This window comes from Ambystoma mexicanum, chromosome 10 (genome assembly GCF_040938575.1).
Source record: "Ambystoma mexicanum isolate Mex_15411 chromosome 10, UKY_AmexF1_1, whole genome shotgun sequence".
Taxonomy (NCBI): Eukaryota; Metazoa; Chordata; class Amphibia; order Caudata; family Ambystomatidae; genus Ambystoma; species Ambystoma mexicanum.
Window position 1 is genome coordinate 804097060 of NC_090932.1, and position 26376 is coordinate 804123435.

Sequence of the window (26376 nt, forward strand, 5' to 3'; positions counted from 1 at the left end):
CACATCAGACATGTGGCAGGCAGCTCAACAAAATGGCCGCTGTGCCAGAAAGGGGCACCTGTCCGACACATTCCACAAATTCGGCGAAGAACAAGTGTCAAGGTGGGTCTAGCTTCAACCAGGTACGTGGCCTACAGTCTACCGTTAATTTGCGCAGGGCAACTTTCCTTTGCGTCCATATGGACAGGGTATGCAGTGGACCCAGCAGCCCCCTGCTACCCTGTCGCCCCCTCCCGGCCCCTCTTTGGCCAGTGAGGAGGTGCTCTTCGAGAAGTTTCTTGGCCTCATGAGGTCTCCTCAGATAGGGGTTATCAAAGACTCAGTCAGGGAAGTCCTCCCCGCCATGCTAACGGCACCACAGACACCTCCATCAGGCCCCCAGGCTCCTGTGCAGCCGTCTCCTCTGGCTCCACAGCCAACTCTGCAACCTCCTGCAGCTGCGGTCCCTGTACCCTAGCCTCAGGCGCCTTCTACCCCTCCTCCTCCACAAGAACCTTCAGATCCGCAGGATACGGACGAGGCGGATCCAGACACGCCATCCTCAGCCTGGGCCTTCCATGAATGTCTTGCTGGCCTGGCGGAATACCTCGAAGCACCCCTCTACCAACATGCAGATTCCACTGCAAACCGATGTAGTCTCCCTGGCCAAAAAAGGGTTGGCTCAAGCCCCACTCGGTCCAGCCGCTCAATCGACACCTGGACGCCAAGTACAGCAGATGGAGGGGGATACACTATTGCTCTCGACCCATCCTCGGCCACACTCCTCAGTGATTGCTGCGGAATCACTATACTCCAAGCCTCAGTCATCCTCAGCCGCCTCCTCTGCAGCGCTGCTAGGCAAGTAGAAGATCTTGGAGGCGTACAGCAAGATCTACTCAAACGCCTCCTTGCACCTGCGTCCGGCCAACCAACGGTTATGGCGGGAAATTGCAGACTTCCTCCCGGAATTCCCCACCAATGCCAATCTTGCTTCAAGGCGGGGCTAGCGGAAGCCAAGCTCGTGGCGCATTACCTCATGGAATCCACAGTGGCACATATCGATTCCTCAGGCCGTGCCATCTGCATTGCCATGGACATGAGAACAGCCTGGCTCCGGGCAACGAAATTTAACCCGAACGTCCAGCTAGCGCATTCTAGATCTACCGTTCGATGGAGGGGGGGGAGGTACATATGGAGGGTTCTGTGGCTTCCAGGAACGCAGATCCAGGCAGCTGGACCGCTCGCCGTCTCAGAACCGACGCAAACAACAAGGGGGTGGGGGGAGGGAGAGAAAGGGCTTTTTTCCAGTCAGCCTCCGAGGGAAAGGCGGCATGACGCGCCCCTTCGGATCCACGTGTCTCCGGTGGGGGGCAGGCTTGCCCTCCATGCACAATTCTGGCGCCAGAATTTCGTGGAAACCTGGATCCTCTCTGTAGTATCCACAGGGTACTGCCTTCCTATCCCAGCCTCTCCTCCCTCCTCCCCTCCACTCCTATGGGTTGGGACAGCAACTCTTTTGGCAGTGATCCGGTCGCTCTTGGAGAGCCAGGCAGTGGAGGAAGTTCCAGCCTCCCAGCGAGTCTTCGGCTTCTACTCCAGGATTTTCCCCATTCGGAAGAACCAGGCTGGCCTGAGTTGTGCTGGACCTTTCCACCCTCAACCCCTCCTTACCCCTGCAAAAATTCAATATGGTTACGCCAGCTTTTATAGCGGAGACATTGGACAGGGGTGACTGGATGTGCTCCCTGGACCTCAAGGACTGCTACCTACACATCCCGATTTGGCAGCCCCATCATTCTTTCCCACGTTTCAGGGTCATGGGCTACCATTTCCAATACAAAGTCCTTCCTTTTGGCCTCAACACGGACCCCAGGGTCTTTACCAGACTCATGAACAATGTAGCGGCCCTCCTCAGAGCGCAGGGCCTCCACATCTACTCATACCTCGATGACTGGCTTGTCAGGGCTACATCTCTGTAAGCGGTTCACCACTCTTCCCATGCCCTTATGAACATACTGCATGACCTGGGCTTCTCGCTCACCCTCAAGAAGTCACAGCTGCAGCCTACGCAAACTGACATTCCCAGGACTCATTTGGGACACATGCTCAGAGGGTTTTCCCATCGGAAGAAGAGATCTTGGCCATCAAGTGGCCACCGCCCACTTCCTCAGCAAAGAGGTGACCTCGGCATGGTGTTACCAACATCTCCTGGGTCTACTAGCGGAGGTTCTGTTAGCTGTGCCGCACACTAGGCTAAGGATGGTAAGGATTCAGCTGCACTTCTCGGCCTCATGGAATCAGGAGCAGGGCTCGAAATCCAAGATTATCAACGTTCCTCCATCTCTCCACCCGGACCTAACTTGGTGGTCCATGAACTGCAACCTACGGACGGGCAAGCCCTTTCGGCCGCCCTTTCCAGACTCCTCGTTGGAGGGCTGGGGAGCCTCCCTGGACGTTCTCTGTGCACGGCAACTGGACTCGACAGGAGCAGGATTACCACATCAATTGGTTGGATCTGCTAGCCATCTGGCTAGCGCTCAGAGCATTCCTGACACTTCTCAAGGGCAAGGTTGTCCTCATCCAGACAGACCACTCCACCAGCATGTACTTCGTCAACAAGCAGGGAGGCACTGGATCCCCTACTCTGTGCAGACTGGTGATCAGCATGTGGGAATGGGCCTTGGAAAACTAAATGTACTGCTTGGCGATCCACCTCCCGGGGTAATCCAACCTGGAGGCAGACCAGCTCAGCAAGCTGGGAGTGGACAATTAAGAGTGGCAGCCAAACAACCTCGTTATTCAGATCTTCAACAAGTGGGGGTCACCCCCCAAGTGGATCTCTTTGCCAAGAGGTGTCCACAGTTCGCATCCTGGCAGGGTCTGGGCGACGCATTTCACCTCCAGTGGACCGGCATGAAAGCCTACGCCTTTCCGCCTACCCCCCTGATCCACAGGGTAATTTGCAAGATCAAGGAGTCTCACTGACTCATCATTCTGATAGCTCCATGGTGGCCGGCCAGACCATGGTTTTTGGAACTACTCAGCCTCTCGGAGGTGCCCCACCCCTATACACCTTCCGACGGGCCCAGCACGTCTTCTGGCGCAGCAGGGGGGAGGGGAGGCAGAATGATCCACCTCATGCCAGGGAAATTAGCCCTCAGTGTGGTACCTGAGCAGGTATGCTTCGGCACCTTAGCCTTTTACAGGCCAATCTAGAGATCATACAGGGCGCCAGGCCACCAGAGTCCAGTACTAAAGCAAATGGACCAGATTCTGCCACCCGGCAGACTCCAAGGGAATCAACCCGCCTGGCCTGCAATTTGGACGACATGCTCTCCTTTTCGGCACACCTCGCTCATTTGGGTGTACAGGTGGACACCTGCCGCACATACCTTGCAGCCATCGGGGCTTACAGGAACTCGGACGAAGGCATCTTTTCCTCCTCCAACCAAATAGTCAAACCTCTGACTGGTCTCGCTAGGCTCTACCCGCCCGTCAAGAGATCGCACCCTGTGTGGGACCTTAACATAGTTTTGGGCGCCCTGGCGCACAAAGCATTCGAGCCAATGGCGTCCATGGACATTAGGCTGGTCACCATCAAGATGGCCTTACTAGTCAATCTTGCCTCTGCTCTGTGAGATCCAGGCGCTGGTCGCCTCTGAACCAAATACCACCTTTCACAAAGACAAGGTAGTCATGCGGACACACCCAGCATTTCTGCCCAAGGTTACATCTGCATTTCACTTGAACGAAGAAATAGTCCTCACTACGTTCTTTCCTGATTCCAAGGATGAAGCACAGAGTGCTGCACTGCCTGGATGTCAGGCGTGCCCTAAAATTCTACTTGGACAGGACCAAGGGCTTCCGCAAGTCGGACACTCTGTCACTTTAGGAGGCTCGAGGCCAAGCTATCAGGCCTCCAAGGCCTGCATATCCCGCTGGATGGTTTCTGCCATCAAGGAAGCGTACGAGGGCCAGCACAAGCAGCTCCCAGCCAACATGCATGACCACGCAGTCAGGGCCAAGGCAACGGTCATCGTATTCCAGCGCCATGTCCCTTGGCAAGTCATAAGCAGGGAGCCACTTGGGCCTCTCCCTCGGCTTTCTGCAAGCATTACGGTTTGGGTGCCGGCTCTCGATCGGATGCGGCTTTCGGACAGGCGGTTCTCGGGAACCTGTTTGCTTAAGGAGGGTCCCCTCTCCACCCTCGGGCTACAATCAGTTGTAATCGGCCATACAGTATGGAGGAAAGGGGACGGGACGTAAGGGTAATTAGAAGTTACTCACCAATGTTAGTCACTACGTTGAGTAACTTATAATTTTCAGCAGCACAGGTCTAGTATATAGCAGGAAGGGAATCATCCACCCTGGTCACTTCCACCGCCCCCTCCCCCCAAAACTCATTTGGCTAGAGCTGTTGAGAGCCCAAACATCCTAATGGGAACGATCTCGGGCAATCGAGATAGAATGCCTCAGAATGAGGTCCAGCCAATAGCATTGACATGCAGGGCCTGGGAACAGATGGGCAATATGTTGGAGTCCGAAACGTGCTATTACCCCGACCTCCCAATATATAAAGTATGTTGAATTCCATTAACGCATGAGAGCATTCCAGTTGCACTTCAGAGATTAGAGATCCAGATGCTGGGAGACCTGGCCACGAAGGGCGGTTCATTACATGGGAAGACTTGCAAACCAAGGGGGATTGTAATGCAGTGACCATCCTCCTATACTGCAGGATACGCTAGGTATAGACAACTAAGTGGCCCAGATTTCCACAGGCCCCTACCACCACCAAGCTCTTCACTATGTAATAAACCCTTTTACTACCAAGAAACTGGTGTCAACCACGTACAGGATGATTAGAGTTGGCAGAGTGGACAACCTTATAGAGAGATTTGGGAGAGAATGCTAGGAACAGCGCTGAGTGAGGAACACTGCAAAGTGATCTGTATGCAGACACGCAACTTATCTTTGAATTGTCAGTTTAGATTACAGTTCAAATTCCTACGCCAAGTCTACTACTCCCCAGTCAAATTAAACCGGTTCTTCCCAGAGTGATCGCACTCATGCAAAAGATGTAAAGCAGAGACTGCAGATTTTTATCATGTAGCTTGGACATGTCCACAAATTAGGCCCTTTTGGGTGCGGATTGAAGAGGCAATGACTGTAATGTTACCGACCACAATGACTTGTGCACCTGAGCTGTGGCTATTCGCATTGATCAAAGAAGGTTCCCGATCTTAGGGGAAGTTGTTTGGTAAGGCCACAGTGATGGCTAGATACTTATTTGCTAGGGCATGGGGGAAAAGAAATGCACCCGAGTTCACGAGATGGCTGGACTACATGAATACCTGTGAGCAAAGGGAAACGTGTGCCTTAACTCTCCCAGCCAGTGGCCGTGCACTGGATTACTGGCCTCCCTTTCGGCAATATTACTCAGAACTCCAGCATGATATACAGCCACCCGGAAATGCTCCGTAATGAATGAATCTCAACTGGGGATGATGACACGCCCTCAGCAAGACTGCAGTAACACAGGGTACATAAGACCTGCGATAAGCGGAGACACCCTCCAAATAAGACCACTAACCTGTGATTGGCAAACGTCCATATGTCCTGAGGAGGCCGAACTTGCGCTTTGAGGGGATTGTGCAATTGAAATGACAATGTAAATAGTAATGTGAGTTGACGGACACATGCAACATTTTATGCTGTAATCCTAAGAGCTGGGGGCTGGAGGATGTTCTGGGGGGCATTGAATGAGATGTCTGGTGTTTAAGTTTTATTGAAAATGCATAAAGTTTGGAAAAAAGAAAATGGTAAAATACGTTTTAAAAATTCTGCGTCCACTACTCACCTGGGTCAGCGTGTGCTGAAATTCAGTTTGAACTGCATTGGGAAGTCATTTGCTAACTAGTCTTGGGCGATGTCTACTGTGATTGTTCGTACATATCTTCTGAGAAGTGCATGTTGCAGACACGGAATCAATTGCCACTCCTGTAATGGAAGACTTCCTTGACTCTGCTTTAATTTCAGACATTGGAAATCCACAGCTCAAGAGGCATTTTCTTAAATTGAAATCCTTCGGAAATACATGCAGGACTGTACTCAGACTTTTAGCATGGCTGTTATTAGTGCAACCCAAACCGATAACAGGAAGGCATTGTTGGCTTGTCCAAAGTAGCACCGTAAGTAAATCAAACATATTCCTTTAATAATAAAAAATGGACATTATAAAAAAAATAGCACCTAAAGCAAATATACACTATGAAAGATTACATTTGGAAACCATACTCTGTAATGTGCTATTTGCGCAGAATGGTTTATAATGGCATGGACTTTTTGAATAAAATGAGTAGGGTGTACGTTGAGGAGAAAGCAATGGAAAGTGACCTAACATGTTGACACTACAGAAAACAGGAAAAGTCGACTAACCGTTACTTCGAAGAACAGATGAGCCAACTCAGCAAGCAAGGTAAAAAGTGGAGAGCTGGCCATATCCGTTGTCGATCTCAGATGTTTTCTTAACTCCCACAGTGTTTTTATAAAGGATTACAGAAGGTGTTTGTGAATGCCTGACGTGTTCGTTCACACCTACCAGGCCTCTGACAATGTTTGACCTCAATTGCACCAATGCAGCCCCCTTGCGATCGCAGGCCCACAGGTGCGAACTGTCATCGATAGCGGAGGGATGTGGATAAGATGAGCACTATAGGCCTGGAACACATACAAAGGACACAGACATATGTTGATTGCAGGGACGGTCTTCAAAGCGGAGTCTGGAGACAGTGGGTCTGGGGTGGCCATGTGGGTAAAGGTGTCCATGCGAAAGAACCCTTTGTGGTGTACATGGTATTCAGCACCTTGAGCGTTCCCATCCTCCCAACCCCCTTGTGAGCGCATGCCCACAGGTGCGAACTGTCATTGATGGCGGAAGGGGGTGGATGTTGATGAGGGGAGCACGATAGGCCCGTAAACCTGTGAAAGCAGGCAAATCTTTGACGATACTCTTTGATGTTTGGGCGTGTATTGGACTTATATTTTTTTCAAACTGTTCAGGTTAACTAATTTTATTATTTTTGATTTCGTTTTGAACGTGGTTGGCAATGACACTACAAATGATACTGGTGCGGTCAAGGTACTGTCTATAAATCCATGGTATTGTCCGTGGTCACTGGCAAATTCATCACAAAGGACTCTAAACACACAGGCAGGTATTACTCAAATGCGAAATCCCAGTCTTACATGAATCCACCATGTAAAGGCACGATATGCCACAAGCCTGTACCACCTGTGTAAGAGATACAGAAATAGTTTACTTGAATGAACCCAATAATTGCATTTTTTTTTTTTCGCACTACCGCGTAAAAATATAAGGAATTTCATGCTTTAAAAAGTACTGTTTTGTCCAAAGTACTGACAGTACTTGTGATTTCAAGTAGGGATCCATTAGAAATGTTAACGCACATTCCAGTAAAATGTTTGGGAGACTTTCAAGTGAAGGAAACGTATTGTTCGGACGATAAGTCTAATGATGAACCCGTTTCAGATAAGAATGAGAATCAATTTACAGAAAAATTCTTTCGTCTGTGATCCGTCGAAGTTCTATTGATGTAGGGGTGCAACATATTATGTTAGCCGTCTCGAGTGTCAAACACACAACATATATAGAGTGAACATACTAGTTACTTGGATTACGAGCGCGAACTGTAGCTCGAAATTCGTGCATAAGGACAGTCATTTGCAACACGAATCTTGTCAGGCACGCTACCCTTGAAGTCATGCAGCTCGGAAACGCATAGCAGTGTCTTCTTTGGCAATTTAGGCCAAGCCACCAGTTTTCTCTGCAACCACAGTTCGCCACCATTGTAGGCATGTGCTCACAACGGTGGCAGGTACACTAGTTGGAAACGTATTCCATGCAACCGGGTTCAGGATCCGGTGATTGATCCTCATGAATAACTTGATTCCACACAGTCTTGTTTTTGTTTCTCTTTGAAGGATTTCCTCTTCTGAATATTCAGGCTTTGTGTAGGTAGGGCTGAATTGAGGTCATAGTTCCAGAATCAACAATGAGGTAAATAAAAAATGTTAGTATACAGTAAAGAAAAGGTGTTTCCCATTAACATTGGATGTTAAAGACGAGTGACAGCTATGTTACAAAACACATTGTGAAAAGTCAAGATTAATAGGCTCAAACTGCAAGGACATATCTTTAAATATGGTTTGGTAAAGACATTTGTCTATAATGTAATAAATGAAAAGCAATTATGGACTATATTCCTTTTAGGCAGTATAAGTACCGGTTCTCAGTGTGTCGTACTCGGCAGATAGCTGAACAGAGCAGAAACCAGTCACGGAAGCTTGAAACTGAATACACTGACACAAAGGAAATAAACTCCAACGCTGTGTGATCAGAAAAGGTTTGTTTACACTGGACAAGGAACGAGGCGTCTTAGCATTTCCATGGAGAAGCGTCAATAGATTGCGCACAGACGACTTTGACGTGACGGATAAGATTAGCACAAGATGGCAATACCTGACCCTTAATTTTCATGTGTTAAAGTGAGAAACTCAGGTAAATTGCATTAGAATGTCTTTTTTGATAACGATCGATGTATGATCTAAAATTCATGCCCGATCATTTGGGCCAATAACATTTCTGACCGAACTACCCCTGTAACTCTGCGTACCAGTTTCAAATCAACAAATAAGATTTTTTCCAGTGAGCATATATGTAAATTCGCTAATAACGTCTGACCAGTGTGACGGTTTTGGCTGACATTTTGCAGACAAATTTGTACTTCAATTGTACCCCCGCACACCCCACTGCAGAAGTAATCCTATCATTTTAATTGGTTTGTTAAATCTGAAACAATCTCATCACGTGCCTTTACACCCTTAAGTGCTTCAGAAGTTTTTGTGCAGTAGTTCCTGAAACACATTCTGCGCATGTTGGGAGGGTAAAGAATGTTTAATTGTCAACAAAGTTCCATTTATTCAGCTTGTTTTTGTTTTTTTGCGCGATACAGAAATCTGAAAAAAGCAGAGGAATCTGTTGTGCGGACCGAAAAAGAGATGGTAGATAATGACAAAGATGTTGCCGACCTAACTGAAGAGCTGAAAAACCTCGAAGAGAAAGCCACAGATGTCATGAAGGAGTGTAAAGAAGCCGAAGTATGTAATTATGCTATTCTTTCCTATTTTTGGGAGGTGATTCTCGGGTCAGAGCTGTGTATTTTGAGCAGAATCAGCCTAGGCTTTCTCTAGAGTGCAGTCCAAGTGCTAGAGTTCACAAGTGGAATAAGGTCTGATCTCTCAAACAAAACAAGTTAATTACTACAGACCTTATAATTACTACTGGTTAGGCTAAATTGATGGACAGAAGTTTGAAGTCCCTCGTTAGAACAGATCAAAGTTTAGATGGTAAAAGGTGCAATGCTAAACACTCATATAAAGACTGAGCGATTTTGTTTAACCCAAAAATAAGGTGATGGGAGAAAAATGGAAGGTAACAATAGGTAAATCGATGAGTAACATCAGACAACATGTGGTAATAGTGCTGCATGCTCCTTTTTATATTTAACTGGGAAATGTCAAGCAGCCAATCAGTTCGCCTGGACCACCAACTGGCATCCAACTGCTTGTCCACCTCAGCCATCATAAAGTGTAAGAGCTTCTGCTGGAGTCACTATTGTTGATGGATTTTCAATGCCAGCTCTGTGAGAGGGTTCTGAGGACAACCTTAACTATGATCGATGGCTTTTCACACTCTTACGAAACTCATGGTAGCTTTATCTGAGCAGTAAGGCAGTCTTCAATCAAAGGTTTTGTTATGTAGGTGTAGATAAAACTTGGAGACCGCCAAGTAATAGTTACTCATGGAAGTAAAAGAAATACCCGATTTAGTGTTGCAGTTATTACAGCCTACCTTTAAAATAAGGCACAGTCCCAATTTATGCAGTCCTTTCCTAACTTGTAAGTGACGATCCAGTGTCTGTTTCACAAGTAGCTTCCTTTGGGGCTAGGAGTGGGTGGGAAGGTGAGGAGCAGGTGTGGCAGAAGGGGGTAGGAAGTCTAAAAGTTATTCTACAATCTTTTAGGAAAAGGTTTTGGGATAAATTTGGGGGTAGCCTCTCAATTCAGCACACTAGGGTTTACCCAGGGAGGAGGAATTATCGGTAACCTGGAACCCCGCTGCCTATAGCCCGGAAAGGTTAGTGTTAAGTAGTGGCATTTATGCCCATGCAATCCCTTATGGGTGAGGGAGGCAGCAGGTGTGGTATGTACACTTTCATCCTCCATTCTGGTTTTCAAAGTGAATACCCTACGGGTCCTAAGAATCGCTGGGGCCACTTCTGTTAGTCCCACCGGTGAAGGTTTAGGGGGAAACTGGGTGCAATGGCTGAAGTAGGTGTCTGGTTTGGGTTTTGCTAGGCATGTGGTTTTAGGAGGGTTCCAAAACAATTAAAATAGGATGGTACATTGGTCCGTAGCACTTCAGATGTGAGGCCAGCATGCTAATTATTAAGCCAGAGCAGGCACGTCAACCTGCCCTTCAGTCTTTTGTGTTGAATTATAGTAGGCCACTATAGAAAACTATAATGAACTTTCAGCCTCTGTGCGTGCCTCTCGCGTACAAGCTGAAGAATAGTGCTGTTCTGAAGGTGCTTAAGCAGGTGTAGTGTCTTGCCACCACCTCTGGTGTTGCTTGAACAACAGTGTAAAGAAAGTTGTGATGCACACGACTGTTAATTTATGTACTTAACAGTCCATAGAGCAAGTCTTAATGGGCCATGCCCAAAACCTCAGCCTGGATTTGTTTTCTGTGTTGAGCTGGGAAAATCCTGTGCCTCTTATACATGGTTTGCCCCGTGTCAGTCCTTAAATTTGCGAGGTGGTGTAAAGTGTGCTGTTCTGTGTACCTTCAAAACAAATGAGTTGGAAGCAGAAGCTGTAGGGGCCCCCAGCTCCTCTTTTCCCTACTGTTGTTTTCACAACCTTGCATAATGAATTGCTGTATTTTTTGCATGAGCCAACACAAATATCTTTAAAGGACTAACTCTTACGTCCTGTCCCCTTTCCTACATTCTGTAGGGGCGTTCCTCGTTAGGGAACATTTTTCAACAGACGAATAATGCTCCCTGTAAATGTATACACGCAGGGAGGGAGGGAGCCAGCCCGCCGCCCGCCCGCCCTTGGAGCATGCGTTCACCTAACACCGGTGGCACACCCCAGTCTTCTCCTTTTTTATTTATTTATTTTTTTCCCCTCGGTGGGAGAGGATTGCTGTCACAAGCTCTCCTGGGTAAGGCCTCAAGCCTTGTAATTCCATGCGCTTTTCCTAATCTTTGCTTTTTTAGATTTTCAGGTTTTGGGAACACCGTTCACCGGTGCCCTAGTCTGTCCCTGGCGCATCATGTTGGCCACGGTTGGCTTCAGCAGGTGCCGGTTGTGCGACGGTTCCTTTCCCATCTCAGATCTGCATGCGCTCTGCCTCTGGTGCCTTGGCGAAGACCACGGATGGGAAGGCAGCTTTTGTGCGACGCTCTCATGCCCTAGTCCCTCAGAAACCAGCTTGTGTGGTTGAGAGTTGTTCTCCAGGACTCGGCCAGAGAGCATTAAGGAATACGTACACAGGAAGACCAAGAAGGGTAAGCATACTCTTTTCAAAAGCACCCTGCATGGGCAGCTCCTTCCCGGACTACACGCAGCACAGACAGCACTACCGGTCGCATGACTGAGGGCCAGCTGCATACCAGGCCCACGCCTGAGGTGCAGGGTGGGACAGAGCCGATGCATTCAGGCATTTAGGCTGAGCCCAGACCTGCATCAACGTTCCCACGTGCGGAAGTCGAGGATAAGATGGCGGCGCATACAGACAAGATGGCGCCCATGACAGAAGCCTGGCAAAAGGGCGAACTGCAGAGTTGCTAGACTATAGCCAGGGATGATTCGATTCCTATTACTCCGGTCACATGGACCACTTCGTACCCAACCTTCACGGGCCAAGCACAGTACCATGAGGGCATGTACTCACAAGGTGGGGGCAGACAACAGACCTTTACTCTGCTGCAGCTAGTGCCGGTGCAGGTTTACACCCAGCCTGCTTGCAAGGATTGTTTTTTGGCAAGTCTTCGCCCCCTCATGTGGTCTTCGCCCCCTCATGTGGTCTTCGCATATGGGGGGTGGGGGGGGACTGCCTTAAAGGCATAATTCAGGAGATGCTGCCGCCTAGGACGCCACCTCAGACGATGCCTGCGTAGCCTCAACCTCCTCCACCACCGTTGCCCATGCATTTGGTAGTTCCGGTTCCAGCGCCTACACCTTCAGTTCCAGCGCCTGGGCCTTCTCCAGCGGCAGATCTAATGCCTGCGGACCCAAGGGCCCCTTCTAACACAGGTGACCACAAGACACCGATGAGGAGCATGAAGCGCCTTCTTCGCAGAGGGAATTCCATAATGGCATTGCTGGCCAAGCTGAATATCTGGGCATCCCTTACCACCAGAAGGAACTGCTGGAGTCAGTGATACTGGCGGAAGTACTCGCCATCAAGGCAGAATCCCGATCTGGAATCCCATTGCAGAAGGACTTGGAGGCTCTGGCGAAGGGTTGGCTCCACTCCACTAGTCGACAAAAGGCTGGATGCTAAATTTGGGCAGGTGGAGGGCAACACTCTGCTCTTGTCAGGTCACCCCCCCAGTCACTGTCATTACGGCAGCGTCTATGAACACCAAGCATCCAACATATCCACTTCAGCGCTACTGGGCATGGAAGAAAAAAATGCTCGAGGCCTGTGGGAAGGTGTACTCCAATACAGGGCTCCACCTAAGGCAGGCCAACACTGATGCCATCCTGGCAGCTGCTAATCAACGGTTGTGGAGAGAAATTGCAGACTTACTACCAGATGTTCAAGCCGACAAGCCTCTTTCAAAGTGGGACTCGCCAAGGCAAAACTTGTGGCACAGTACATCATGGAAGCCATGGTGGTGCACATAGATGCTATCGGGGCAATTTGTGGCGACTGACCTGCAAAGGACGTCATGGCTCAAGGCGACCAGATTCAACCCTGATGTATAGGACGGAATCCTAGACTCGCCGTTCAAGGGCAGCGACTTGTTCCACTCCACCACTCGATAAAGAGCAGCTCGCAGCCAGCCAAATCCCTGGCCATTCTTACCAAGCTATCAGCCAAAACCTTTGCACAGGGCCACTCTCTATCAGACAGAGGGCGGTCATTTGGCGGTTTCTGGGATTTTCAGGACACTGGGCCAGGCAACTGGACAGGTCGCCCAGCCAACATAGGTGAAAACACCAGAAGTCTTCACACAAGGGCTCTTTTCAGTCCCCCTCCCAGTCACCTGCCTCCGACCCAAAAAAAACGATGACTGCTCTTCTCAGATCCGCAGCACCCCCAGTTGAGGGCAGGTTGGCCCTGCAGTGTCAAGCTTGGCGCTCATGTTTTACGGACTCATGGTTGATTTCGGTAGTCTCCTCAGGCTTCCGGCTTCCCCTTCCATCTCCTACCCCTGGAATTACTTACACACACACACTTACACACACACTTACACACACACACACACACACACACACACACACACACTTACACACACACACACTTACACACACTTACACACACACTTACACACACACTTACACACACACACACTTACACACACTTACACACACACACACTTACACACACACTTGCGCACTTACGCACACACACTAGCACACTTACACACACTTGCACACACACACTTACGCACACACACTTACGCACACACACACACACTTGCGCACACACACTTACACACACTTCTTCACTCTTAGCAGAGATGTTCCCTTCTACAGCATGGGGTCTGGCATGTATTTACATGCTCATATATTCCCAGTCAGACTGGGAATCCTCGGTAAAAGAAAAAAAAGGCCCTTTCACTTACAAACTGTATTTCTCCCCTAAACCAATGACTGTCCTCTGGGTCATACTGCCCCCATCCAGTGACAGTCCCTTCCCTAAGTGCCTCATCTGGCAGCCATCTTCAGATTTTTACTACACGTTTCAGTGTTGGTAGACCTTGAGTTTGCTCTCGGAGCTATTTGTAGGTTTTCTTGGTTATTGTTTACAGAAAAAGTTCTATTTTTGTTTCAAAGAAGCCTGTGTGCTCTTTTCCTCATCTGCCAGCAGCGGGGATCCGTTGTCTGTGAAGTTCTGTGCCCTTCAAGGGCGAAGATGGTCAAAGATTCTACAAGGCTTTTGGGCCTACTTCGCGCCCTCCGACCATGAACGGAGGAGGGAAGTTCCCTCTTCAGGCCCTGCACCAAATGCGGGCTACAGAATGTGTTTGTGGAAGACAAGCCCCTGCAATGCCTCTACTGCCTGCACCCGGACCACAAGGAGGTAGAGTGCGAGATAAGCCTCAGTTTCTCCAAGAAGACAATGAACGGCAGGTGTATTAGGCTGGCGGTGTGGCTTAACGTCAAGGCCTCTGACCCGTGCTCCGAACAGGGTCATGTCTCACCCAGGACTGGCCGGTCCGAGGAGCGGTCTTCGAATGTCCTTTTGAGGGCGCCTCATCCGATATGTGGAGGCCCAAGATGAAGTGAAGAGCTGCAAGTCTGGGACCTGCTTCTGCGGCGAACCTGGTGAACAAAGTGGTTCGGGCTCGATCAGCATCACCTTCCGCCTCTGTTGCCAACCAACAATCAAGCTCCTCTTCGAAATGGAAGTAATCTAGCCAGGCTAAACTACATGAGCAATTGGAGATGCTGCGTATGGAGGAGAAGGCGGCCACACAGCCCAAGCAGGCTCAACCGGCACAGAGTAAGACCACGCTGGCAACTCGGTCGACTGCCACAACAGCTAAGGGCACTGATCCTGTGAGGGTAGCTCCCTCGGCTCAGGTGTCCCTACCTCAATGCGTGACACCACTACATTGACTTTGGCAAAGTATGCCGGCATGCCATAATGGGTGAAGCTGGCTCAGGCCCCGGTTCAAGGCCCTGAGTGGGGAATAAAGAGGAGGTAGTGAGGAGGCCCCCAAAAGGCCCTCCCAGGTCGTCTCCCAAACCATGGAGGTCTCGTCCACGGACTAAGATCAGGAGTCCCTACATACGGTCCACGAGGACGTTGACTAGGACAGCGCACAGCCTAGTTTTCCTGTTCCGCCTTCTCACCCCAGCCACATTCCTTGAATTCTGTTGACTGGACAAAACTTGGTGTCAGAGAGACAGATGAAGATGCCTCCAGCTGCAGTACCTGTGGTCCCCGATCAGCCTCCAGCAAAGAGGAAGCATCATCCAACACCCTTATTCCAACCACGTCTGATCTCTTCTCCCCCAGCAGACACGGGAAAGGGGATGGATACGGCCACGACGGATGACAAGGATATTGTTGCAGCGGACGGTGAATCTCCACATTTGGATGCTCCACATGGGCTATCCAGAGCCTCTGAGCTATGGTGCACGAGGAACCAAGAAAGAGGGTTTCTTGTACCAGAGGCGCGAGGCCAAGAGCAAGCCGATCATGGCGTTGCCACTTCTGGACGAAGTTTGGGAAGAGGGTCTAGCCCTGATGATGAACCCTTGCACGGCTCCAGCCAAACTGGATTGGCTGGAGAAGAAATGTAGGGTGCCGGACTCCACACCAAAGTGCCATGGGTCACAGCCATCGCCAGATTCGTGGTATCTGCAGCCGTGAGGAAGCAGTCAGCCAACCCGTCCTCGGTCCCTCCAGACAGTGAGGGGAAAAGGATGGATACCATGGGAAAGGTGATTTACACTGCAGCGTCCACTATGAAGGCGGCCAACGCACTGGCGATCCTGGTCAGGTATGACAGAGTTGTGATACAAGCTGGGCCGTCCCGATGATGAGATTGAGGCAATCTCTCTTCCAGGAAGGGTGCGTCTCATCACGCCATCAGTGGCATTGGACTTTTCTGACACAGGGTTCCGGCAAATGGGGAGGACCGGTGTCTGCCTTTGCAAAAGTTGTATGAAAGCCTTGAATTTCCATCAGAAGGTCTAATCGAAAATGCTGGACGTGCCCTTCGGAGAGAATTTGTTTGGGAGGGTCGTTGGCGAGTCACTCCTGGCCATCAAAGCGGAGACGGCCTGTTCCCTGTGCACTCTCCAGCATCACTGCTAGTCTTTTCACTCCTCCAGGTGGAAGTCGAGCAGGTCTTCAAAAGGTTTCTCCACATCGTACCGACAGCCTTCCAAATCCATAACGCAGGAAGCCTACAGAGGCTGTTCCCAGGCCTAGAGTAGCAGCGGACAGCATTGCCGTCTGTTAGAGAGAATTCTCAGAAATGTCCTAATTCCTCTCTACCTTAGAGACCCCCAGCAACTTCGCTGGATTTTAGGACTTTTAATTTTTAACCTGGAGAGAGAGACCGCTTTTTCCCACTCTCGTATTTGAACTGTTTCTCTTTGGTTGTGGAGTCTGACAAACTCCATAGGCATCATCTTTACATTGTGACACACTGCACTTTCAGTGCAGTGACACAGGGAAGTCTTTCAGATTTCCCAAAGGTTTAAATACCTTCTCTTGGATAAACTACTGTTTCCAAGAGCAGTAAAGTGAAATTGACTTTACTTACATTTTGTAACTAACTTTCTAGACCCAGCACACACTCTTACCGTAGGGTGCTGGAGGGGTTAATTAGTTTCTGATGCTTGTTAATCTGCTTAGAATCACATGTTGTGCATATGGTCCGACATCCAGTGGTAACCGCGCAGTATTGCATCTTGTCTTTCGGTGGACCGAAAGGGGACGTCGGCATAGGCGTGTCTGAAACACTATCCCTATCATGACGTGTGTAGTACCCAAAATCCCTCACGCGCCGAGGTCCCTCAGATTGTTTTTTTCCGCCCAGATAACTGGTCGCCCTATAGCAGAGCTCTTCATGAGACATTGTTTATCTTACTGAATTGTCGGTTTAATCCCCATTAAGTCACTTCGCCTATCAAGAACATCTTCGACGAAGACTACGGGGGGAACCGTCTACGGCTGTGGATTCCGGCATCTAAGATTCTGCGTTCGGACCTCCACGTGGTCAGGCCTTCTGGCCGGCCTACACAGTAGGGAGAGTGGGCTCGGGGTTTGCCATGCTGCTATGATGTCTTTCCTCTTTTCCACTTATTTCCTTTTTGGTCTGGTCTCCCTTCCCTTCTGCTATGGAAAGGACTCCATTTAGATTCTGCCCTGTTTGAAGGGTCAGATATCCGTGGAAAGACGAGCACATGTCGTGTACGCTTGTCTCCCCATAGAGCACTAAAGCAGTGTTCGGCGTATAAACTCCTAAACCTAATCCCTTAAGGAGCGCCGGTTGAAGCGGTGGGCCGCGTACGGAATGTCACACGTGTGGAGCCTCCCTCCCCTGCCGCGACACCAGCCGAGAGTGACGGGGGTACATCAGATGAACAAACGTCCAACGCGGACGTTGTAGACCTTGAAGTGGACTATTCTAGAGCCTCCACGACCCCTCCAGGCTCGACTCCGGTCTTGCTACAGGGACCACACCCGGTGACAGGGGCGTACAATCACACCGCACAAAACACACAAGCCAAGCGCCCTCCTCGACGACTTAGTCGAAGAAGGCAAAAGCGCCATCGGATCGATCTGATCCGAAGCCTTACCCGCATCCGCAGCAGCGCATGACAGGGCTTAACTAACATAACAAAGGCGCTACTCCCCAAACTACACACGCCGAAGTTTCTGAACAAGAAACTTCGGGTTTCAAGGTTTCCAAGGCCTATGCAGGCCCGAAAACTACGAGTCGGCCTCTACCCGAGAAGCCATCATGGGAGGCGTTGTCTCCCGAAGATTCGGTGACCATCAGTAAGAGCATAAATAGGATTTCTACGGCGGTGGGCCTAGTACCGGTTTCGCCCACAGTTATGGGCCAATCCGCCGAAAGGTTTTCCACGGGTTTGGAAGACGATGCTGAGGACTCTTACGAAGAGAGCCAGGTACCCCTCTCAAGCACCCTAAGGAGATCCTCCACGCTTTAGGGCGGAGGACCCGTTTCCTGCTCAGCTGGGTCCATTTGGGTCATCCAAGTGGACCATGGAGCAATTTGAGGGGCATATGGATCGGCTGGAGCAGGTTTTCAGGGCTTCTGATCAACCTCCTCCGAAAAAAGCTCGGGTAGACCCTAACCCTCAAACACAAGTAGCCCAACACCTAGATGTTCAACACTATGTTGATTATCAAGAAGATGTCCAGAAGGACACGTATAGAGACATCTATACAGAAGAAGAGGAGACTTCATTCTGGACAATTATGGGGAAGATCAAGGCACAACGGACAACTGGGAGGACACCCAGCAGGATGATCACAATTCTGATATCGTTTGCCCGAGTGGTGAAAAGGCCGAGCTGTTGTCTGCTGTGCGGCTAAAAGGCTAGGTAAGATACTAATTTCATATAACGCTTGGTACTTTAAAGTGACTGCTTGTTCATAAACTTAATTTGAAAAAGATGGATAATGCAAAACCTCGTACAAGACTCCAAGAAAAACTGGAAGAAACGTTAGCATTGAATGACAAAGGCAGAGTACAGTATTAAACCTCAACTAATTAACACGCATATAGAGGAGAAACCAAGACCAACTAAAATCAAAGCAAATACTGTATTGAAACACGACATAAAACACACCAGCAGTGACTTAACACAAAAAAACTTGCTTACTATAGAGGACACTGTAAATACTGAAACACATTATCCAAACAGAACCTTGACAGATCCGGTATACCCTTTAACAGTTGAAATTGTAAATCCACAGAAGCCAACAGATGCCATTCTGGCTCATGTCGAAGAGACACCAACCCAAGGTGATGCCGAGCCCAATCAACTACAAAAAATAAGATCAGATGATTCTTGATTTACACCATCCTTAAAAGAGAGAGCATGGATTGCTAAACAGTGGCAGACAACATATCGTCCGACTCAATCTTTGTGATCTCAATATGCAGGCTCTCCCTCTTAGGATAGCACGATTGTCACTGGATATAACAGAGATAGATGCTCTAATGGATTGTCAAGACAAAAGACCAGGGGTATTTAATGGAAAAGGTTCAATTGTCCTTACGAAACAAATAAATGCCTCTACGCCTGTTAGGCAGAAACCTGTGCAGTTCCCTTGGGGACCACTGCAAAAGATTTAAGACTACAGGTATAGCAGTAAACCCACTTGGTAGCAGTCTGCACCACCCAGATTTACCTGATAGCTGTGGCTGAGCAGTCAGACTTCCCTCAAGAAGAGTTAGGCAGTATGCAAAGTATACACAATATGTACTCAGACACAATAGCACAAGCAAACACTGACCAGAGCTTGGTTTCAAAAGTATATAGTTATTTATTTTCAAGAACACATAAGTTGAAGACACTCTAGCAAAGTATGGTAAAAACACTTCCAACACAGTTATAATGAAAGCAGTTTCAACCCTTGCTCCTATCTAGACAACTCTAGGTTAACACCACATAATTAAAACAGAGGTGAGTGCTTAACGTTAGATGACACTCTAGTAGGTTCAAGGAAGGGATAAAAAGAAACAGAAATGGGTTAAACACACCACTCTAAGGTCCAGAACACTTGCAATAGACTCAAAGAAGCACAAAGTCACAGGTGAGCAAAAGTCACTAGGCAGGGCCCACTCTTAGAGTAGCCGGAGCGAAAATGTGCCCAAGATCACACTGTTATTAGGGATTCAAAGTCTTGCAAAGAGTTAGAAAGAGTTTAGAGTGGCTTAGAAGTTTAGCCAGGGTATTCCAGGCACTCCCAGGTTCGAAAGCCGGGGGGTAAATCTACCCCGTACAGTCGGTGGCAAGGGAAGCCAGGCGGAACACAGTACCTTAAGCGGAAAGGGTCCTCCAGCAGTGGCAGTTCCAGGCAGTGGCAGCAAGGCTCGACGTCGGTCAGGGGAGAAGAAGTTCTCGCTGAAGAGCAGAAGAAGAAGGTCGTTGCACTGCCCGGGAAGAAACCAGCCGCGGAGTCCTCCGGTTAAAGGGTTGTACCGACTTTCGCGGTTAGGGGTAAAAGTGTGGTATTCCGGTTGCCGGGGTGCTTGGCACTGGCAAGGCGGCCACGAGATACCTCGAGAAGCGAAAATAAGGCGAAAACTGGTTGTCCCCACCAGTCAAGGGAAGGAGCCACTCCGTTAAGGGTTCTCCTCGGTCGTCGGGAAAAGTGGTGAGACGGTTCAGCAGGGCTCCACCGGGTGGTGTCGTCGAAGCAGGTCGGCTCAGCTCTTCCCTCGTCGGATTCTTGGTCCTGTGGCGACTTCTGAAGTTCCAGTCCCCAAAGCCCTGCTTTTATGCAGCAAACCCCCATTCACCCAGCCTAGCTGTCACTCAAACATGCTAAGTGGTGAGCCGGCCGGCTCACCACTTGGGCCAATCAGGACGGAGTGCGACTTGAGTTACCAAGGTAACTCAGTCCAGGGTGCCTAAATCCCCCTCCACCCCTCCTAAGTACCCCAGACAGAGTGGCACCACTTTGGAGGGCTTCTGTGGAGAAGCCCGCCAAAAGTGGAACAAAGGGCTCCACTTTGGGTCAGAGTTACAGAGGCGAACACCAACGCCATTTTAGAATTAAGTTTTGGCAAAAAGTCCCAACCGGAGTTATAATAATAAATATATAAACCGGCGGTATGTTTAAGGCTACCGTAAATAAATAATTAAATGTGTTAGCCTAAAACAATGGGAAATCCCATAGGAAAATATTCGCGGTCGAATATAAAACGTAGTTTCCACTGCCACCAGCCAAAACTCGATCAGGGGGGACGGAGACGTGCCCCCTCGACTAACAGACCCTGGGGCAATCGAATTGCCCCAGCCAGTATGTCCACAATATGATGGTTCGTACTGGTTCTGTTCAGGATTCAAGACTAGCAAAGTCTTTGGTACCTTTACATGCCCTGGGAGACAGTAGTCAGTCCCAGGGTATGGAGTCTATGTTGGGGAGTCCCTAGGACACCCCTGGGTCACGGCACAGAGGGTGCTGTGTAACCCACATCACAAAAATACATGAGGCCCTATGGAGTAAAAGACCCCATAGCCCATTCAACACAAGGTTTAACCAAGAAAACACACTTCAACATGTCCAAGAGTGAGGGTAAAAGAGTCTCACTCTGGGCAGGGGAGAAAAAATAAACCCAGATATCCAGCAAAGCTGCTGGGGGACTCACTAGGTAGGGAAATTCAGCCTAAACAGAGAATTCTCCCTAACAACGCCAAATAACCAGAGACAGTAAAACAGTAAAAACATGTACGAATGAAGTAAACGACTATGTGAAAAATCAAAAATCTGAGACTGAGGAATGAGGCAGAAACGTCGAGGACATGGCAAGCGTGGAGCATATTGAAAAACAGAATCTAATGGAAACAGTGTCAACTATAAAAAAAAAGACTAATAGACGAAAAAGCAAAAAAACATTCACAAATAACCTCATAACATATTAACACAAGAAACTCAAACTGAAGAAAAAGGTTGCCCAAATAAAAATAACATTGATCAAACAGTATGAGTTGCAACCATTGATGATCGAAATAAACTCACAGCTAAAACCAATTACAAAAGATACTAATGAATCTCCAACGTGCACACCCTTTGACATATTTGATCTTACAAAACGTGGATCAATAGGACAGGATAACCTGACACAACCAACTCACAAAAAAGCGACTAAAAAATCGCAAACGGGTTCCCGTGCATTTTTGAGAAATATACAAAGGGTGCAAAAATCAATAAATGACAAAATACCACAAACTAAGCAGACTAGTGCAACGAAACATACAGAGCTCAAAGCTCCAACTCTGGCTTTGGCTAATACATCCAGCTCCAAACCAATTTCCCAAATAGCTAAACAAGCATCAAAGGAACCATTGGACGACCTATTAATTGAGATCAACCGTCATAACAAGCAGACAACAAGCAAGGGCTCAGCTACAATTGGACACGATAAGAACTTGAAAATAAGTTCAGTAATAGCAATAGAGCCTCCAATAATTGGGAATGCATCAGAAGATACCTCTATCATTGCCAATGATCAAGAGGAGGAGTTAATTGTTATCGACGAGTACAATGACTCAATATTGTCCTCAACGACAAACTTGCAGGAATCGACAATCCAAGGGGGAAATTAATCCTTCAATTATTCCGCGGTTTCGAGGGATGAAACATGGTCCTCTACAGGAACATCACAGAATTCAAAAAACGATAAGCAGAGCCCTACCCGAGATTCTCCCATTATGAGACCTAAGTTTCAGAATCCTTTGAGTAGTACGTATGCCTACAGAGTGGCCCTCTTTCAACTATCGCCAAATTCAGAAGATCTGGTGACTTTAAACAGATCCAACGTTCTCCGACTGTTGAAAGCAATCCCACAACTGGGAGATATAAAAAAACGAACGACATCGAAGTAATCCTCTTTCCAAATAAGAAACACATGGAGGAAGCCCACATTGACTTCATGCACCGTGTCTTAGCAGCAAACAATCTATTAAAAAAAACTTGGCTTCAAGACAGAAGAAATATACGTAACCAGACTGATGGCTAGCAAAAAATCTACAAATATTACACTTCTCGACCAAAGGCTGAAAAATAACAAAAAGAATGAGCTAAATCAAAATAACGCCCAAAGTAATCATTCGAATACTCCAACGCAAGCAAATGTAGCAGAAAAAGTCAACAATTCAGACAACCAAGGAAAACATACCTATAACAACCAAAGGACAAATTAAACGAGGCACATACAATATCCCTAATGTCCTGGAACAGAAGGGGTTACAAACATCTCTTGAGAAACCAATCCACAATGTTAGCAAAACCCGAAATAATCTGCCTACAAGAGACCTGGTTAACCGAGGAGATCCTATGTGAAGGTTATATAACCTGGTTGAACACCCACAATACCGTCGAAGACAGGCAGACCGTCTTCAGGAATGTTAATTCTGATGCAAATAAATGTGACATAGTCCATAACTGCTAGAATGAACAATAATCCTTGGTGTCAATATATTACCATTAGCATGCCAGCATACAATCCCGAACACAATAAGAACAAGACACGCAGAATGGAACATAGGAGTATCTCAATCTTTAACATTTATTGGAACCCGCTTGTAATCAATGACAATAAGTTAATGCTGTATGCGAAGAAATTGATTCCATCATACAAGCTAACAATCGAAATGAATTTATCATAGCTGGTGATTTCAATATGCATCTGTTTGATAAAGAGGGTAATAAATACATGTTACAAGAAATGTCACCACAGGCAAGGAAATGGATGAAAGAGCTAAGAATTTGCAATATTTCCTTAACCAAACAATCAATAAATGCAAAGGGGATACCATGCCCGACCTGGACACGACAAACTTCCACCTCAGTAATCGACTACATATTTGCATCTGACACTTTACAACAATTTATAACCAGAACCAATAACTTCCCAAACGAAGAAAGTGATCACCATCAAATCTCAATCTCATGGCTTGCTCAGAAAACTCACTTATGACCAAAAAAATGTACCTGAACTAGAAGTATACAACGGGCTGAATAAACTAAGAATAAGAAACCATCAAGCCAGGGAAATACTTTCAACTTTTCAAGTGGCCTCTCGGGAAGATCAAGAGAAACTGGACTATGGATTGATATTAGAAAAATATAAGTATCCACAAACAAAATCAAAGAGTACTCCCAAAATCTCTCACAGCCATCAATACAATCAAAGAATCAAACAAGAACACCAAAAGAGAATACGGCACTTGAAAGCAAAGAAGGATCCAGACCTCAAAAAACAGATACAAAAAGAAAAACAAAGATACTCTAATTTTCTAAAAAGCAACAAGGCGATGATGAAACATGATGCTGAAACAATCTTGAGTGCTTTACAAAACAAAAACACAAATCTGTGGTCAATGATGAATGATAAACCTACCCAACAGACTTTAATACAAGAAGTCGAGCCACACATGTGTAAATCATTATCAAGAAATATACAACAGCAAAACATCCATTTTGACTACAAACGGAGAAAATGTTTGTACTTGGAAATTTGACTGGGACATCGAGGATATAACAAACAAAATCAAATCCTTGAACTCGTCACGAGCCCCTGGCCCGGATGGGCTTTCAAATGCAGTCCTCAAAGCAACACCAGAAGTATGGGCACAATTTTTCTTTCATCTGTTGTAACTTATAGTGAAAAGAAATCCCTCACACTTGGACAGTTGCAATCTTGATCCCAATCTATAAAACAGGAGACCGAAAGACGCCAAGTAACTACAGACCTATAGCCCTTCTAGGCCCATTGGGCAAACTATTTGCAAGCTACCTACAACAACAATTGAACATCTGGGCAGCAAGGAATGGAAAACATGCAAAAAGGCAAACTGGCTTTGTGACAAAAATTGGAACAAACGTAAACTTACTGTTACTGAATATGATAAAAGTAGAAGCAAGTATCAAAAACCAACAGGTTATATGCCTTGATCATAGACTTGAAAATGGCATTCGATTCAGTAAACAGACAGAAGCTCAGGAGCAAATTAACAGCATGGGGTTGCCCCACTTGCATCTTAAACCCAATCATCCAATTATACTCAAATACCTCGATTAGAGTTCAACTGACAAATGTTGGTTTGGTCACAGAAGCCATTCCTACTTGGAATGGGTTGAAACAAGGCTGCCCGTTAGCCGCTTGTTTATATAACCTGTACACTAACGATTTTGAAGAACAGATTGAAAATACGAAAGCAAATCCCCCAAGAATTAACAACAAATCGATTCATGCACTAATCTATGCTGACGACTTTATTATACTAGATAAAACGACATCCGGACTACAAGAATCTTTGAATAAAATACAAGATTACATGTATGCAAATGATCTCCAAATCAATACGTGTAAAACAAAGATCATTAAAATTATCAGTCGGAAGTGGAAAAAACATCCCATAAAAATCTTGCATGATAATAAAGAAATTATGATCACAAAGACAATAAAATATCTGGGCGCTCTCATAAATCCATCAAACAATGAAAAAGAATGGTGCGAAAACATCGAAGAAAAGGCTAGATCCTTGGCCAGACAAGGTAGATTCTTTCATTTAAAGTATGGTACATACTCAGCGAAGGCCAAAATGTTACTATACAGGCAAAAGGTTCTCCCAATCATAACCTATGCTAGTGAATCCTTAATCAATGAGAAGGTCATTAACTGGTCTGTCCTAGAAGGTCTATATTGGCGGAAACGTTAGCTCTCCCAAATCATTTCCGATTGCTAGGATCCGTTTTGAATTGGGTTTACAATCAATTGAATCTATAGTCACATGGAAACAGATGAACCTTTTATAGAAAAATCATTTCGGATGATCTGATTCCATCACTGGAAATATTAAAAAGAAAAGAACAAGCGTGTCAAACGACAGCTCTTTCGAAATGGACAACAATAATAAAAAGAAAAATGCAAGCGGAAGAAATCACAGAAGAAATGTTGAGAGAGATCCCAGCAAGCAAAAAGAAAACTAAAAACGAATGACTTGATTAAAACAATCGACAAACACAATCTATAAGCGATTTTCTTAAATGTGACACAGAAGTCAGAGCCTTAAATGAACTATCAGAATACCCAAGTCATTTTCCGGATAAGACGATTTGTGATTTATTTTTAAGATTTCGACTGAATATACTACCAACCAGGGACTATATAGCTACATTTGATAAAACTGGGTCTACCTCTGTGAACTGTAGATTTTGTAAAGAATTGCAAACACCAGAAACTTTATTCCATCTAATTATGGTGTGTCCGATGTTGAAAGAGAACTATTCAGAAGCTTCTTTAGAATCTCGAATAAAGCAATGACGACAGAAGAAAGATGGGCTAATCTTCTAAGAGGAAATGATCAGTGGCTAATAATTACAATAATCAAATTCTGGACTGAGATTATAAAATGAGTAGAAATGCACAGAGCAAATGAGAAAAAATTCTTTTGTTTTTTTATTCTTTTTTAAAAAAATATGAAAGTGAAAAAGAATTTAATGTAGTTTGTAAAATCAAACCAAACCTTTTAATTTAAAAAAGAAAATTGTTTGCCTCGACTCTCCCCCATCCACACTGGTTCGACAAGCTCCCCGGTGAATGATCAAATGGCTTTCAACACCACGTTGAAAAAAACAGCGGAATTCTTTAAAATTGCCACGCTTGAGGCATTGCCTGAACAGGATTTCACGGAAAACATTATTAATTGCAAGCCTCCGGCAAGCCAGTCTATCCCTCTCGAGCTCTGTAAAGAGACGGCTGGCCCCTTCTTTACTCACACCCGCTCAGACTAGGGCTGTGAACCCAAGGGTCAAAACTTTTCCGGCCCTCCCCCACCGACCCGCTT

General features: G+C 46.9%; 1 protein-coding gene across 1 annotated transcript in view; it reads left to right on the plus strand.

Annotated features, from left to right (window-relative positions):
• The window catches only part of SMC4 (structural maintenance of chromosomes 4), a 1048897-nt gene that overhangs the window by 799832 nt on the left and 222689 nt on the right, over nucleotides 1-26376 (plus strand). The window contains exon 19 of the mRNA XM_069618465.1: nucleotides 9015-9159. Within this exon, the coding sequence (XP_069474566.1) occupies nucleotides 9015-9159 (145 nt within the window). The remainder of the gene's footprint in view (nucleotides 1-9014; nucleotides 9160-26376) is intronic.